This window comes from Lasioglossum baleicum, chromosome 8 (assembly GCF_051020765.1).
Source record: "Lasioglossum baleicum chromosome 8, iyLasBale1, whole genome shotgun sequence".
Classification (NCBI taxonomy): Eukaryota; Metazoa; Arthropoda; class Insecta; order Hymenoptera; family Halictidae; genus Lasioglossum; species Lasioglossum baleicum.
This window is the reverse complement of record NC_134936.1, coordinates 13,688,934-13,706,114: the sequence shown is the minus strand read 5'-3', so window position 1 is coordinate 13,706,114 and position 17,181 is coordinate 13,688,934. Positions and strand designations below refer to the sequence as shown.

At 46.4% G+C, this 17,181-nt stretch overlaps 2 protein-coding genes across 5 annotated transcripts in view; one reads left to right on the top strand and one right to left on the bottom strand.

The window, feature by feature from the left end:
- Positions 1-17,181, top strand: part of LOC143211113 (neo-calmodulin) — a 110,353-nt gene that overhangs the window by 72,192 nt on the left and 20,980 nt on the right. The gene's annotated exons all lie outside the window — the stretch shown is intronic.
- Positions 5,708-11,836, bottom strand: Tpnciib (troponin C type IIb). The gene is made up of 5 exons (XM_076428570.1): positions 11,694-11,836; positions 10,925-10,943; positions 9,737-9,880; positions 6,817-7,065; positions 5,708-5,966 (listed from the first exon to the last, which is right to left on the bottom strand). The coding sequence occupies exons 1-5, from the start codon at positions 11,694-11,696 to the stop codon at positions 5,938-5,940; spliced, it is 444 nt and encodes a 147-aa protein (XP_076284685.1). The 5' UTR covers positions 11,697-11,836; the 3' UTR covers positions 5,708-5,937.

Below are 17,181 nucleotides of genomic sequence, written 5' to 3'. Positions count from 1 at the left end.
TATATCCTCATGCAGTAACTTTTGCTGGAAACATTCTCGAGAACTTTGTTTGCATCAAAAGTTACCCGGAAATAACCAGGATTGATGATAGTCAGATCGCGATAACTTTTGATCCACGCAACTCCCAGGAAAATGTTCCCAACAAAACTTGCACAGCTTCCCGAAATTTACACGACCGTGTACAACATTTCTGTATGTCCTCTTTCGAAAATCGGGGTTATCGTTTTCGTACGACAAAGTTTAAAGGGAGAATGGTCGTCGACGTTGTCAGAGGCTGGCTAGCCACCCAACGTGTTTGTCCAGCACCCACTGCCTTCATCCCCTCCCCCTCCAGCTAGACTTGCATGGTTTGCTGCTCGTGCATCCTTTTCTTGACTTTTTTTCTCTTTCTTCTGGTCACCTACATTCTCTTCTTCTTCGACTTCTCTCGACACAGCGGTTGTTGCGCGAGGAGGCAGAGAGTAAGTACAGTGTGCGCGAACGCGTTCGACTCGTGCGGAGCCAGGAGACGCGACAAGTTTCGCAGACTTGGCGACGCCTTTGGTCGACCAAGAGGCGAGCGAGCGTTGTTTACGAGCGTTATTTATCGTTATTTACGCGCCGCCGCCGAGATGGAGACCACGGCACCGCCGGAAAACGAGTCGTAATTTTCCGCTGGGTGTTGGAAGCCGTTCGATCCGGCCTTCCGGTGGCTCTCGATCGTGCGATCGCGCGGTTGACCGCGCGCACGATCCCGCGCTGCCAGCGATAAATTTAAGGAACGTGATCTTTGTATACGTTTGCTGAATCTCAAAGAAGATTTGTAAGTTCGAGAATTTTTTCTGGTTTTACCGTACAATTTATCGGGATGATTCTCACGCGGGATGATTCTGTAGACTCTCCTGAATGTGGTGGTATATTTTTCTGTAGCATTATTAACAATCGAACATGTTTAAATGATGTTTAACCAGTCGCGCTGTTGTCATCCGCACATGACCGGCGTGACTACCTGATGGTAGTGGACCTGTTAAACAAAAATTGTGAAGGTTGCTACCCGTAAGTAACTTAAAGGGGTGTGCGCAATTAGAGATCGTCCTGGTCCTCGTCTTAGTACACGTTTCCTGGTTCAGGCAGAACCACGGAAGGATCGAGCGGATATGAGAGTCGAGGATAAAGGATAGAGGGATGGTCTCGCGACTCGCAGGAGCTATAGGGTTCGCGGGGGTGGCACCGATACCCGCTGCGTCGCGAGTTTCGTTGGTCGAGGGTCGATCAATCGTTCCGGGAGAGCCGGGAGTGGGACTCCTCTATCTCTCTCCCTCTCTCTCTACAGCAAAATACATGAGCGGCAGAGCCAGGATCCATTCTCGGGACAACGGGCCACTCCGTGGAACAAACGGGCCGAAAAACCCTTCGGATCGCGGATTAACTGAAGAGAGTCCGGGTGAATGGCATCTTAGGCCCCTCCGCTTCCGAGAGCACCCTTCTCACGAGTAGTCGTTGGATATAAAAGCAATAGAGGACTGTTAGAGCAACGGAGATAGAGACCGAACAGAGAAAGAGCTAGAGAGAGAGAAAGGTTCGCGAACGTAGTGGGGAAAGCAGAGTAAGTTTGGATTGAGGATGGTTCGGGTTGAGGAGGACGATCGATAGCTCGGCTGCACCCTGCTCGTCGGTGTTGTCGTAGCCATTGCTTTAATTATTAATCGTATCCAGCCGCTTCTAGACCCTGCATCATAGGTGCAGTGACACGTTCCAAGGTTACGGTTCTCCTCCATGTTTATTCAGCCCGTTGCCCGTTGTCGTTCCCTCGCGAGACGCTCTCTGCTCGTGATATTCGCTCGACCTTCGGTGACCTTGATCCTCCGCTTAACACGGCCTATCGGGGCTCGATACCTCGGCGCTTTGCGCCGGCAAACTTCTCTCGCATCGTCTAGCTATACTTCTATACACTGACGTAGGAAATACTTCACTTTTTTCCGTTCGTAAGGAACTCAATACGACCTTTGCTTATATCCTCGTTCCTAAGAGGGCAAAGGGGGTAGACTCCCTTTTCCAGGACTGCAAGGGTGCGGGATTCGTCTTACCATTTTTCGATAACACAAACACGGGGTTTTTCTGTAGTCGAAAACGCTAGATGAAAGATCGATCTAGGGCGCTATCTCCCTCAAAAGTTCTATTTTTTCGTTTACGAGGCGTAATTTGCATTATGCGGAAGCATACAACTGCGCATGTAGCTATTTTCATGGTCCATTCATAAAAAAGTTATTCTCACTTAAAGTGTGATCAGTTTTGCTCCTAACTATAGTAGATCTATAGTATTTTTTTGTCCCTCTGTTCCTGCCAGCAACGCGAATGAAAAATATCCTCGAATCAATTTCGCGGTTGCACAATTACTCCGCGCTTCATAAATGCCAGCCACCTCTCGGTGCCTCTGTGAAAGGTACAATGAAGTGCAAAGAGTGCTCTGCCAACGAAATTTAGACAGTCCTCGGCTCGGCCCTTTTGTTTCTCGTCCTCTTCCCGGTTCCGCAGCGGTCGACGGAAACGCAGAAGTTTCTCCGCGAGCGTTCCGAGGCGTAGGAAAAGCGGAAACGTCGCGCGCAACGACGTCACCGGTCTAAAGACGAACAATCCAGGTCGCAATTATCGTAATTGCTCTTCACCGGGTGTATACCCTTCTCCTTTTGTTTCGCCGGCGTAACAAGTCGGTGTGCCGCGCGCCTCATTCTCGCTCCGGCGGAGCAAGTCCTCGACGAGGATCCCTCGCAGCGGCCGACACGTCCCCGTTGTTCCGGAGGCTAGCTGCCCGAGGAGGTGAGAGCATTCTTATGGTTGCTGCCTCGTGGGGTGGGTTCCGCGATTGATCAAATAAAACTTCGGAACAAAACTCTCCAAGGAAATCGAGTTTGAAACGAGCAGATTCCGCGGGGGGTGGAACCGGGGGGGGGGGTAGGTGATCGCCGTCGACTCCTCAAATTCGAACTCGAGAACTTTGTTCTTTCTCTGTGCCCCGGGAACGGGATCCAAAGGCGTCGCTATCGATTGTCGACCAACGATGCGTGACGGTATCGCTGAGATAATTTGTTAACTTCTTAAGTGCTTCTTTCCTGCGCGTTGGAAAAATGTCAGACTATATCTGCGACAGTTAATTAACGTTTTCTTAGGTTCTACAATTTTTATAAATCGTACTAATGCAGCCGCGCGTACACAAAGTCCTCGAGTTCTACGGGCCGCTTAGCCTTCTTGATTTATTTACGTTCCTCGAAGCAGCCGCAAACAGCAAGCCCGTGTACTCAGGTTGTGATTCGACTTTGGAACAATTGTGTTTTATCGATACGGTTTGGATGATCCGTCGAATCCTCGGCGCGCTTTTACGACGTATCAATCCTGGCGTTCACCAACCGGCGGGGGCTATAGCTTTTCAAGGGCGGTTGCAGTCGGCCCCAATTATTGATCCTTTGGAAGCGGCTTCCGGATCTAGCTCGCGAACACTCGGACTAAAACTTGAGTGGGTGAAACGGTCGGGACCAAGCCCGGAGTCGTAACCATGGTAGGATAGAGAGGCTTCTGGGAAAGGAAGTGGGATAGAAACAACGGATGGAAGGAAGAGAAGAAAGGAGAAAACGGGGTGGGACGGTCCAGGGTATATTCCGGGTCGTTGTAGGATTTCACTCGGGGTTCCTCTACGGTTCGTTTCGGGCCGATCTTTCCGAGACAATTCCCGCCTCGAGGATCCGAGACTGATTGGCTGGAACTGCTCTTTCGTGAGAATCATCGCCTGCGGCGCTGTGCCATTTCCATAAAATATTACCTTCTCCCGTGTGTCCCTTCTTCGCGCTAATTTCGGATGCAAAATAATCGTTTTGCACCTATCAATTGGCTGATTCCAATTCCAAACCTCAGATTCACACTTCCCTGCACTGGAAAAAAAATTTCAACGGCGCACAGTGTGACGAATGGCCTTTTTAGCTGGACAATATTAACTTCCAAATAAACAAAAACTAACTGTGCCAATATAATCGAAAATGACCATGCATTAAAACCCTTGAATATTAAAACTTTAAATTCTTTTGTTGTATGTTTACAGAGCGTGTAAACTTCACCTAAAAGGCGCCTAACCTATAAATGAATGGGCACATTACCATACGCGCTAGAAATATGTTAAAATGTACTAAGCAGTATTTAAATTTCCTATACATGATGGATATAGCATCTCAAAACATGTATTTTCACTTTAGTAATTCCAAATTATCGATAACATTCCTCTATTTTTGTAAATTATATGTCAAAGACGGTATTTATTTTTCCACAGAAACGCCCATGTTACTCCTCTTCGTTAATAAATTAGTATATGCTCCAGGTCGCTCCACGCGATGATTTTTACATTATTATAAAGTAGAGACTCTCTAATTTATTTGAATACCAAAATTGACTTGCAAAACGTTGCAAAACTGTACTAATTTTTACAATGAAGTTGCGTCGTTTAACGAATAAATATGGTAAAATAGGCGATTTAGAATTTCGTCCGGCTAAAAAGGCCATTCGTCACACTGTGCGGCGTGTTGAAGTCCACAGTTCTCTTTAACTAATAACCGAGGAAAATTGATCCATTTAAAGCGCTTGATTTATTCATTCGAACACAGAGGTACGGCGAGACTAAAAGCCTATGTGTACGCCATCGGGTGCGTTAATGTATAATTAACAGAGGCATGAATCTAGTGCAGGCTTTCGCGTGCCCTCTAATAGAAAGTCGTTACAGCCACGGTAATCCCTCTCTCGTTATGCATGCAGCCTTTGGAAATATTAATGACACCAGAAACCCTATTCCGTTTCCTACGAGCGCCGCGCGAATGACAATTTACGATCATCGGTGTCACCGGATTGCCGTCTATCGGGCGTACGCCTACCCGACGCTGTAAGTCATGCCAGCGATATTCCGTGTATCTTTGATCGCGATTCACACCGGTCCGACACCGTCGCCAGTACATAGCTCACGGGGTTCCCGTCGTTTTCGATTTCAACCGATGTTCTCGTACACTTTCGCGGAACGGTGTCGCGAAACATGACTGATAATACGAAGGCAAACTATGAAGCTGGCCTCGAACGGCGCGAGTCGATGCCCGGGTTGATCGAATCGCTGGCCTTCGCGGAATCAGGACACCTGCCGCCACCCCCTCGACGCGCACCCTCAGCAATTCGCTCATCGGTGATCCTTGATTAATATCCCATGCAACTTCCCCGAATCACGGGTCGCCAGTTATTAAATGACGGGACTATGAGGTCGAGTGGAGGGTATTTAGGTTGATACAATTGCCCCTTTGATTATTCTGCGAGCATAATGCGCGCGTGAGTGCGAAGCTTTCACCCTTTAATTCCAAATCAGCACATTTCTCTCGACCTAGAATATCTTGTCCTCTACTATCAACCCGATCTACTTAGATTTAAAATAGTTCACCCAGGATTCATCTTTTCCAAGCCAGTGAGCTCGTGGACGGGGTCAGGTAGATCCAGGTAGATTGATTCCGGCAGAATCGCGCAGCTACCGGCAGGTGTAAAGGACACAGGTCGGTTGTCGTCGAATTCATCACGCGACCGTGAAAATAATGGTCGTCCGCCGATTCCAACTCGGTTGCCATAACTTACGTCCAACGAGTCGTAACTCCGGATCGATGTGTGCTCGTTAATCTCGCCGTGGGTCTCTTTTCGGGGGAGTGAAAGGGCGAGATCGTTCAAGATGACGTTTAATCGTGTGCTTAATCAACGGTGTCGTTACAAACGGTGTCGCGCAAACAAATGTACAAATGAAAATGAAGGACGGTTCTCTCGGTGCCTGTTCGATCCGTTTACCGTTGTTGCCTTGGTCGATCGAAGCTTTCTGTTCTCGTGGAAGTAGAATGGAAAAATGCTCGCTTCTCTCTCTCTCTTCTCTTGTGATCTTCGCGATTCTCCTCTCGTTTAATCGCCGGTCATCATTTCCATGAACTCTGTGAGGGATGAAAGAGAGCAGACACAATTAGGAGACGGGGCTTGAACAATTTCTTAGTCGAGGCTATTCTACTCTCGTGACCCTAGCGTTAGAGGATCGACTGAGATCCTGAAGATTACGGGACACCCTTTTCATCTCGCTACGAATGTTTCTCCTGTAGAGCAAGTAGGTCGTCCTTGCCCCTTTATGCTCGGGCCTGGCCGAGCTTTTTCAAAGGAGCTTTCTAAGACCGGTATTAAGACGTTCGAGGTTTAATCAAGCCCTCGTACGGGGCCGCTGTAACGAGCCACGGGGACGCCTGGCGAAAAACTTTCTGCCGATATCGTAACTCTTTATTTATATTGCTCGACGATAACCGGCGGCACCGAGTGCAATTTTTATACATCCCAGCTGGAGAGAATTCTACGCTAAAGGTAACTGCCTCGTTTTTAGTACTTAGGCGATAGTTGAAACTTCAACGAAAGTATTGCTTCGTAAAGAAACATTCGGAGTTGCAGAGTGCTACCCCTAACTTTGCCATTGCATCTCTCGAATACAAAATGCAGATTATAGCTGCATATTAACTCTAGCTTTGCGCAATTTTTTCAAAATTTTTACTCGCTCATTGAGTGTAGAAAAATATTATTTCCTGGAGCTGAGGAAATCGGATGACTGATATTACATAAAAAATATTTCTGAACGTTTCGAGAGTATCTAGCTGTCGTAACACTGCTTAAAAGATGCGAAGCAGCCCACGCACTTAGTTCGAAAGGGCGAGATGAAAATTCTCAGCTGTTCCGAGGCCCCGCGAGAAAGGGAGATTCAAAAGACAGATTCGCGGTGCAGAAAGCAAGGGAGGTTATAGATACCGTCAAAGTCAACAGTGCCGGATCCGTCGGTATCAATTTCAGCGATCATGCCGTCCATTTGATCGGGGGTTATCTGATCGTCGAGGGCGGCAAGAATCTCTCTGAGCGAGGTGGTGGGAATATATCCGTTGCCCTCCTTGTCGTAGAGCCTGAAAGCTTCCTTGAGCTCCTTCTGCAGCGCTTCGTCGTCCTCCTCTTGGAAGTGGGACGCCACCCGGTAGAACGAGTCGAAATTCAATTTTCCGCTGCCTGAAAATCAAACCAGCCCCGATTAAAAGCCATTAAATATAGATAGATAAAAAGGGGAAAGAGAAAAATTGAGAGGGGAGCTGGTTCCAGGACGACGGTTGTGGTAAACAACTCCGGCCCCGTTCAGCGGCTCCTTTCCCTGTTTCCCTTTCGCGTCGTTCCGCTTTTTACCGATAGGAAAACACACGGGGGGACAATATACTTGGGAACGTTCCAAGCGGTCCCGTTTACGCAACACCGCAACGTTAAAGAAATTTGAAATTTATAACCGAGAGAAAACACGGTCGGGAAGGAGATCGGTGGATAGCGGACAGAGTCTATCTTTCTCTTTGTCCGTTTCTCTTTCTCTTTGTGGATAGCTAGATCCGTGTCGACGCTGACCGGAATACCCGAAGCGGGTTCGATCGACAAGCAGGACAATATCTGCATAATAATGCAACCAGACAAAGCCCCTCGCGGCTGGAGCGAGAGACCCGCCCCTCGATTCCAAGGGTTTACGCTAATTCCGGCAACGTCCGGCTGGACGTGTGTCACAGATCAACGTCACCCTTAAATACACCTCCCTCGAAACCTATCCGGTCTCCGGACGTGCTAACTGGAGCCACGTTCGATCCACGCTTCTTAGGAAACGGCGGAACTGCGGACCGTTTCGAACTAGTTTCTAGCCGCACCGGCCACTATTAACCCCTTTGCACACAGAAAGATGACTGACGAACGGTCCCTAGCAAACTCATCGTTGCCGTCGTGGTCTTTGATTCACTGTTCGGCGAATTTTAACTTGCCCGGGCTGCTTGACTTGCAGATTAAGCCTTTGCGCGAGCCACCGTCCCCCTTCGACCCCTTGAATACTGAAACACTTTTTGCGAAAAGTTCGACGTGCTAGTTTCGAAAAATTGTGTCCTTGATGAGTGTCCTCCGGATTTGTAGGTTGTTCGGAAACTGCGAGTTTTATATTGTTAACTAATTCGGTGAAAGGTTTATTTTGAAAGTGGCCGAAGTCTATTTAAGTTTAAATTGAGATATTTAAGAGTTTGCGTTTCAATGAAATTAAAAATATACGTATAGGATACGAATTCTATTACGCATTCCATTAACCAGCTAATTTCCTTTTTACAAAATCTTTGTGATTTTAAATATATTAGTTACAATTTGCTTTAAAATGAAAAGACAACGTAGAAATGTAAATATTAAAATTGCTAGCTAGATTTTTCTCGAAAATGGACTCAGGCCACTTTCAAAATAAAGGGCTCATGTATTGGGTTGGTAAGAAAGTAATTTCGGTATTTTAAGGTAAAATAGAGTCAAATTTTTTCTTTAATAAATTGGATATTCTCCCTTTTGTTCGATGATCTTTTGCCAAAAAGAATAAATAAGAAAATATTTTATTGATTAAAGTTCATCGCTTGAAAGAAAAAGTTCGGCTTTTAACTTCGCTTTAAAATATCGAGATTACTTTCTTGCCAACCCAATAGATCAACCCTCTGTGGAGGGAGGCTTGGAGTTCTTACACGGAGTAGAATAGGCAGGTCATGGTCAGACATACACTAAAATCTTTCTCACAGTAAAATACGCTGCTGCTGCGAAAATCTGACACGGTATCAGAAAGAATTCAAAGACAAGTTCAAGAATGAATACCGCGGATTGGAGTAAGGATCGAGTGCCTTAAGGGAGACAGTGTCGACCAGCGGTGGGCCATTTCACCGGTGGCAGGATTAATAACGAAACGGGGCCGTCTGGTGGGCTCTGCTCGACTAACCCGAGCTTTCAAATTACCGGGTGGACCGGTTTTAATCTTCTCAGCGGCGGGAATCGCGTGGGTGAGAAGCTCTTTGACGGCGGCCGCGTCTAACGTGCGACTCGTGCCAGAGGGTGCTCTCGCAGTCGATACACGGTGGACCAGGCCGGGGATACGAGGAGAAAAGTATGCGAGGAGAAAGAGAGAGGCTCTCTTTTCGACGCCCACTCCGACCCAATTCTTTTTCACGGTAAAAAGGAGTCGCTCGGATATCTCCGGCGAGATCCTGAAGGGGTCCATTCTTCTTTTTGAAAGGTCGCTCGCAGGAAATCCGCGGCGAGGATCATGTATCGCGCGGATCACTGATTCGATCTAGCAGAGGACGTCGTCGCACTATGGTCCTCAATCAGGATTTATCAGGCACGAATCAATATAACCGACTCTTTCAACCGGCGAAGCTTTTCGGGATCAAGAAATTTCTCGTGTCCTAGAAAGTGTCCATACTGTGTGATGTATTTCGTGTGAATTGAGACGAATTTGTACGATTTCGCCTGGGTCTATCCTGACCCAGAGTATCATAATCGCTTCGACTCCATCAATCCTGGGAACTTCTCGACGGTATACACTGGTAGGCACGATAATCGATTAGTATGAAACTCGAGAAACCACGCGCGGGGCCACCTTGGGCCGAGGAAAGTTTAGGAAAGTTTTCGCGTCGTGTCCGGCTTTCGTAGCAGCTTCGCCACGTTTCCAGTCATTATATCATGAATTATTTGGCCCGGTTCGGTCGGCCGATCGAACCGTCCTCATCGATCCAAAAAATTCTCGCCCGAGGAATCGCTCGCCTCGCGCTAACACATCCACCCCGATAATCGAGGGTCAACGATTCGAGGGTATTCTCGAAACAATTAGCGAACTATGATCGCGATACGGTACCTTCCTCGTCCTCCTGCTTGAGAATCACCTCGAGCTCGTGGTCGTCGAAAGTGTGCCCCAGGGTGTTCAAGATCGTTCTCACTTTTTCCTTCTCGATCCGGCCCGACTTCGAGGAGTCGAACATGGAGAAAGCCCTCCTGAGCACTGTAAAACAGAAGCGATCACGTTGCAATCACACGGTGATCACGTTCGCGGAAAATAAAAGCTGACCGTACGATGTCCAAGATTTTAATTGCTACTAGAAGAGAGCGGTGCTCGTCCGAAGAATTCAAGATTACGAGAATAAAGAAAAAAAGCACACCGTTCGTTGATTTAAAGCGTAACGCGGAATTGGGTGAAGTAGAGGCCCCAGTATCTCTCCGGAGGAACGTACGATAGTTAAGTAAACGATAAGAACAGTTCGGGCCAAGTGCAACTTAAAAAAATCGCGAATATACGAAACGCAGTGCTCGGAACGAAGGAAAGAAGTCTGGTAAATGATCGCCGGGCGTCGTGACGCTAACGGAGCGTCGGTCCAGCATTTATTTACACGTGCCGGAGCGGCGCGTGTATTAATATAGCGAGCCGACACGCGGCCGATCCGCGGTTTATTTTGCGATTGCGAGTCCGATTGCGCAACGAGAGCTTCGCACTGTGCTCCGAAACCTTCTTCTTCTCGTATGATGTTACAGAATGATTCTATTAAAACTATTTAAGAAAGGAAGATCTTTCGTTCTCCGAATTCGGGCACAAAATTTTGAAATATTGCAACGCGCGGTGATATCTGAGGGGTTCAAAGTTATTCCCTGTTTATTTGGAAAGCAGAGCTGGCGAGATTCGGCGTCGGTAGCGCGCTGTGCGTGATAGCGATAAATCGAATGGCGATTTGGCAACGATCATGATCGAGTCTGGCCACGTAGCCGCGACAAATCTTAATGAGCAAGCACACCAAGGTGGTGGCCGGTCTTTGAAGTCGCCCCCGTTGCGTCTGGCAGCGTGAAATACACATCGTTCGCGACCTAAATTTTAAACAGCCCGCGACCTTCCTTCCTTCCTTCCTTCCTTCCTTCCTTCCTTCCGTTCTGCCTTCCTTCGAGGAATGCCCCGCGTACTTGTTGACGCGACCGAGACCAGTGAAATACGGCCGAAGCGAATTCTATTTGCACGCGGACACAGTTCCGCCTCCGTTCCCCGTCATCGGCTACTCACTTTTCACTTGTTCCTCGTCCTGAAACAGAAACAACAACTATCAGTTCGTGAGCGACCCAGTTTCCGGACGACGGAGACGCGGGACGCGACACTTTTATCAGTTCCTCGACGCCGGAACCATAAAACCGAGAATTCTTCATTGGAGACGCGGGTCGGCCGATTGTTTCGACATCTCTTTGACGGAGGGAAGTCTAATCTGATTAGTGGACTGCGGATCTTCATTCCGTTACAAAGTTTTGCATTCGTTGCGAGATACCTAGGTACACGTCTGTCTCTTTCAGTAATAACTTCGCTGTGATCTCCGTGAAATTCTTGCGATATTCTTCATCCTCATTTCCTACGTCTTCGTTGCATGCATCCGTCGCGAAATGTAAAAGACGTTCGTACCTTTCATTAATAATTTTACCGTGTAATATTTCTACCGTTCTAAATGTCAGCTACTCGTTTCTACTACAAAAGCGTATTCTGAAATTCTTGTAATCTGCCTTACATCGTGCCAACTCATTTTTAAAATACATGCATAAAATCCGCAGTCTAATGTACCGACTTAAAATCGAATGGCTCACGAATTATCCACCAAATGCTACAGCAGAACAAGAATTTCTACTGCACTTTCTCTCGATTCCTCTCGAACGAGGACCGGAGTTCCCATGAACATCCGCAGTCCGAATTACACATTAACGCGAACGCCGAATTTCAGAGGGCAATCACGGTGTCCCAACGCGTGCAACAACAACCGGTCCGAGGGTGAATCAGACGTGGAACTAACCATCTTCCGGGTTTCCTCGCCGCGGAACTTCGTCGTGTCTCTCGGTTCTCTCTCACTAACGGCTTATCCGCACTGGATATATCTTTTATAAGCTTAGCCGGACCCCGTGGTAGGGGGAGAATAAGCGTTTCCTCTCTTCTCGCGCCCCTTCCTAAGAGCTGTCGAAATTCACAGCTCTCGACGCAGCATGAGGCTCGGCCAGCTCTCGCACCGTGCTATAATGCTACGGTTCTCCGTGGAAACGGTTAACCAACCAGCTCGAAAACCACGCTCTCGATTCAAGGCCGGCTGTCAAAGAGCCGAGCCCCGTTCGCTGCTTTTTCCTCTCTTTAACCTCACGCCTTTCTGAGCTCGCCGGGGCGCGCATTGTTGGCGTTTTCGAATACTCTGTCGCTCAAAATTGGAATCACCGAACCGAGCTTGTTCAAGTGATGACACCTCAACATCCACTTTTTTAATCATTTTCCTGGTTGATTTTACTCTATTTTAGCCCTCGTGATGTTTCACATTGGTTCACTAGTAGATCGTCGATTTATATGCGATTATGGCTCTTAAACATTTTCAAAAAAGCTAGGATATAAAATATGACAGAGTTTGGTACGATTTTAATTTCTTTCTGTTATAAAAAGGCTATCACCAGAGCTAGGGAAAATAGTATTTTAAATAGTAAATAGTCCTATTTATTTTAAAGCATGTGTACAACTTTGAAAATAAAATATTTTATTTGATGCTGTAATTTGTGAAAATAAAATGTTTTATTTGATGCAGTAATTTTTGAAAATAAAATAATTTATTTGAGGCAGTAATTTGTTTGAAAATAGTATTTTATTTGGAGAATATTGAAAACATTTGTATTTTGTCTTTATTTTCAATTTCAATTTTAAATATTATTGCTGAAAATAGTGGTTCGAATTCAATACATTTATAGATAGACCGTATGTTTATGCGGTTTCTCAGAGTACTATAACAATGCAAAAAGTAAAATGGAATTGAAATAGAAATATTTTATTTTGAGGTTCAGATTTGTTAAAATAGAAATATTTTGTCTTCGAAATTCTATATCTTGTTTAAAATACCATTTTCTTTAAGCAAAAGAGAATCTAAAATATTAAATGGTATTTCAAATATTTTTTTCGCCAAATAATACCCACCTCTGGCTATCACCACGGAAAATATGATTTCATTTGATTCGAGTTTCTTCGAATTCGTCTACACGCTTTGTCTAATCATTACAAAACAATTGAACAAGTTTCGTCACTGATGCACCAATAAATACCACCGATGAAAAGTTCTTTCCTCTTTTAATAATATCTGTAAGTTGCAACGAAAGCTGTATACTAGCTCATTTTTGTCATAAATGCATAAAAATCCGCAGTCCATTAAAAACGACGAATTAATTAATCCAGTACTTTTTACGAGAGGTTAGTCCCATAGAGCGAATACTTGGCAACTCAGGCGCACAGCCCGATCATTCATCTTCCCAGCGAATCGATCTCTCACCGTGGCAATTTGCCGCCAACGAATTCGCCTAATAAACATGAATGCTCAAAGGCTCGCGGAATCGCTGGGAGAGAACATACCAAAACGATCTCTCCCCTAGCGATTTGTCCGCAATCGACTCGTTATAGGAACTCGTTGAAAGTTTTGCAGTCATCGTAAAACCGAGAAACTTTTCAGTTCCATCAGCCCAATTCCCTAGACGGGTCTGTAAATCATCGTGGAAGCCTCGAGGTTGCAGCGATGCAATAAATCGGTGGTCGCGTCGCGGCGCATCGTAGGAATGCATGTCCGAAAATGGGTAATCCCGATGCATTACGCAACGGATATATTACTTAGAGTCCGGCCTGTTATGCGACTGTTTTCTGCGTGGGCTCGGAAAGCCTGCCAAAAACTTTGAGGGAAAAGCAATAAAATTTTCGTTTGCGCCGCACACACACGCGAGAGAGAGGGAGAAAGAGAGAGAGAGAGGGCAGCAGGAATGGGCGGTGGGAAACTGCGGGGGTGGAGGCGGAAAGAAGAAAAGTGGGGATGCTGGGTGCTATTTCAAAACATTCCAGACTATGATACTACTGGTTTCCATTCAACCAGTCGCCGCAGCCGTCGTTCGACCGCGATATATATCGCCGATTCTTTTTATCGGATCCCGAGAAATTTAATATCCCCGCGGGCTCTCAGAAATTCCTGCAGATAATTAGACTTCTCGCGAGCACGGGTCCAGGGAATATTCATTATTCCGCGTTACATCGACCGTGGTCCCGGGAAACGAGATAAAATTCGCTGGAATTATCGCGAAGCCCTACGTGGACCATTTGACGAATTAAAGTCGCGTTCGTCCAATTTTTACGCTGACGCGCGGCCTTCCGGCGAACCGAGTGCGAGGTAAAAGATTGCTGGGAAATTGCGCAATCTGTAACCGTGTGACGTTGAGCTACGGTTTTTTTTAGCTGCTTGCATTTTTATTGCAATGTCTGTCCTCTCTCGGATCTTTGTTTTTTCTAGAACACAATGGGATAAATATTTTCGGCAGTGCATCCCGCGGATTAAATGAACATTCTGTTAGTTCTTCGAATGTTGATCGCACACTTTCTAGCCTGCGAATCTTTCCGTGCAAATGCATAAAGGTCTGCAGAGAATTTGTGTTTCCAGACGCCGGAGAATAAACTCCTCCCGCGCCGACGGATTCAAGAAACATAAACGCGCAGTTTATTCGCGAGATTCCGCTATTTATTTGCGAACGATAAATTCGGCTTCGGTGAATAGAAAATCGAGAGAAACAGTAGGCCGGTAGTTTCAGTGAACGAAGAAGATGCACAACGCCCATCGGCGAGGCACGCATAGCGAATTCCGGGCTCATGGTAGGATCGTATGGTTGCACAACCGTGTAACCCGATGCATCGGCCGTTCCGCAAAAAGGTTGCCGCGTTGCACCGTCGAACGGAAGCGAAGATGTGCAGTTCTTGCCGCGTTTTTTCGTGGCCGCGTGGCCTGCCCGGTGATATAGTGCTTTTCGTAAGAACGCGGTAGACGGCGCACACGCTATAATTATCTCGTCAGTTCCGCCCACGCGGCCACCCTGCCGCCTCCTCCGCTGAATTATTATTTGAATAAACTCGCCGGTATTATTAGAACGTCCAATACCGATTGTGTATCTCACGAGTCGCTGCTATATTTAGAGGAAAGTCTACCTTGTCGGGTAATTGGACAAACGGTCGACGAACCCTGCGCTCTCTTCCCTTCGATCACGATCGGCTCGCATTAGAACGTCTCCTTTTTCTTATTATGTACATTGCAACAATTGCAGCGAACTTTCGCGCATCCGTTCTGTTCACGAGCATTCTTGTAACTAGACTTCGGATTTTGTGCATTTATGACAAAGATGGGCAACTTCGATTTAAAGCAGTGGACATGTTAAAAATGTGTAAGCACATCAATCAAGCACATCAATCAAAGTAGGAGTTTTAATTGTAATTTCGATTAACGATTAATAAGTATTTAATGCAATTTTTTAACGACTAAAGTAGGAGATTAATTGCTAATTGCGATTAACGATTGAAGTAGAAATGTATTCGTCAATTGTAGATTTAATTTTTGCCCAACTCTAGCTGAGACTCGCGTCAATCTTCAATAGCAAAAAAATTTTGGAATACTCACAAATGTACACGCAAATTGAGAGTACTCTCGGGAGTAGACACTTAGTTCATTTCAATATTAATAGATTGATATTGAGGTGGCATTCGTTTTACGAGGACCATTTTGAATTCCAGTTCAACGTGTTAGATTCGACTCGGAGTCATCAAGGTATTTAAATATGACACGGCCGAGTTGAGAAAGATGGCTCCCCTATATTAGAACTCTTTCCGTCTTCCTCTCTCTGTTTGGATCATGAGACTTTCGTGGAATTCGACGAACGTGTCGCTCGGTGCTCGAAGTATCCTCCTTGGCCTCGATGCCGATGGTTTCCGGCCGGCAGTTTGTATCAACTAACTCGATTTATTTGCCGCCGATAGGCATCCTCGCCGTCGGAATCCGGGACTCGTTTCCAGAGATCCGTATCTGCGTATGTCCGTTCCCCCGATAAGAACGATATTCGATTCGCAGATTTACTGTGAAAAAGTCAAGCGTTACTCCGTGGCCCTTCGCCTATCGCTAATACTCGGAAAAATTCGGGTTAACCAATCGCAACCGGAAACCGGTCGATCCGGAAATTGCAGCCAGTGGATGGCGGTCGTTCCGACCGGTGCCCGTAAGCCATTTGCCTCGAATCGGTTTGCCGCTGTCACGCGAAATATTTGCTCGCCGCATGCGAAATTGCCCGGAGCAGTTCCAATAAAAATGCTACCACGAAACATCGACCGATCTGGACGATTTTTACAGACGTTATTAGCCAAGGAAATTTCCTAGCTGGTTGCTCAGGGTTCGTACTGTTACAGAGGAAAATTCCATGCAGGAATTTGAACATACGTGGGTGGAGCATAGGGATCGGGACATGTGAACGAACATGTGGTTCGAATGGAAACTCAGCCACGCGACATCGACGAATTTGGCGATTTTTGGGAACGATGTTGACGCAGGGATGTGGGTGAAAATTTTTCTACATGTAACCCAGGGTTTCAACTATCTAGTAAAAAAATATCAACCGGGAAAATAAAGTATGAGAGCGGAAAAAAAATATTTTATCGGTACGTATATATAGTAGTTCGAATGAAAATGTACATTGTCGAATTCGACAATTTTTGAAAACGTTATCAGCGAAGGGATGACAATGAAAATATTATCGTATGTAGTTCGAGGAACGAACTATCTCACAAAAAAATTTCGAGCGGAAATAAAAATTGCGAGGGTGTGAAAAAAATTATCAAACTTCCGGCTACCATTGGCGAACATTATCCAGGAGGAAGGGTCTGATGATTGTAGGATTATTACCATAATCTCTGGTAGGAGGCGGGTTAGAACAGTCAGTATCGATGATAGAACCGATCTAGCCAAGTTTGAAGTAGCATAATCCCCTCGTTCCTCGAGATTGCTGGCCCGTTTGGCAGCTAAGCAGCTACACGAGAGTGGCCGGTACTCCAGGCTGATCATGATGACGTTAGATTGATTCTCTCGATAAACCAGGGCCGAGAAAAAAAAACGGAACAATAGGCTCGGCGGCGCGCGACGAGTAGAATCTCTCGCAGATTACCGAGCATCGTGCTGCGCGGCGTGTCATTAGCAGAGGCCCGTGAACAATGCATCCCGCGCGCGGTGCATCCTCCGGCCTCGAAATGTTGACTCAACGCTCGCTCGTAATTAAAGGTATTGTTCGTCCCGCGACCTTAGCAGAAACGAACCTCTGTTCCAGGCCGGCGAAAAAACCGACGGTCCTCTCGTTTGTCCTCCGTTGGCGAGAGAGGGACACTTGATTTTTCCCCCGGGGGGAGACTCGTCTCTCTGTTCCTCTCTCGTTAGTGGATTTTTACTGTCGCCGGGGCGAAAATATCGGGAAAAG

Excerpts from the sequence above, each read along its gene's own strand:
- Tpnciib (XM_076428570.1), bottom strand. Across the intron at positions 7,066-9,736 it reads CAAGCAGGAGGACGAGGAAG|GCAGCGGAAAATTGAATTTC; the intron begins GTACCGTATCGC and ends TTTGATTTTCAG. Across the intron at positions 5,967-6,816 it reads CGGCACTGTTGACTTTGACG|AGTTCATGGAAATGATGACC; the intron begins GTATCTATAACC and ends CATCCCTCACAG.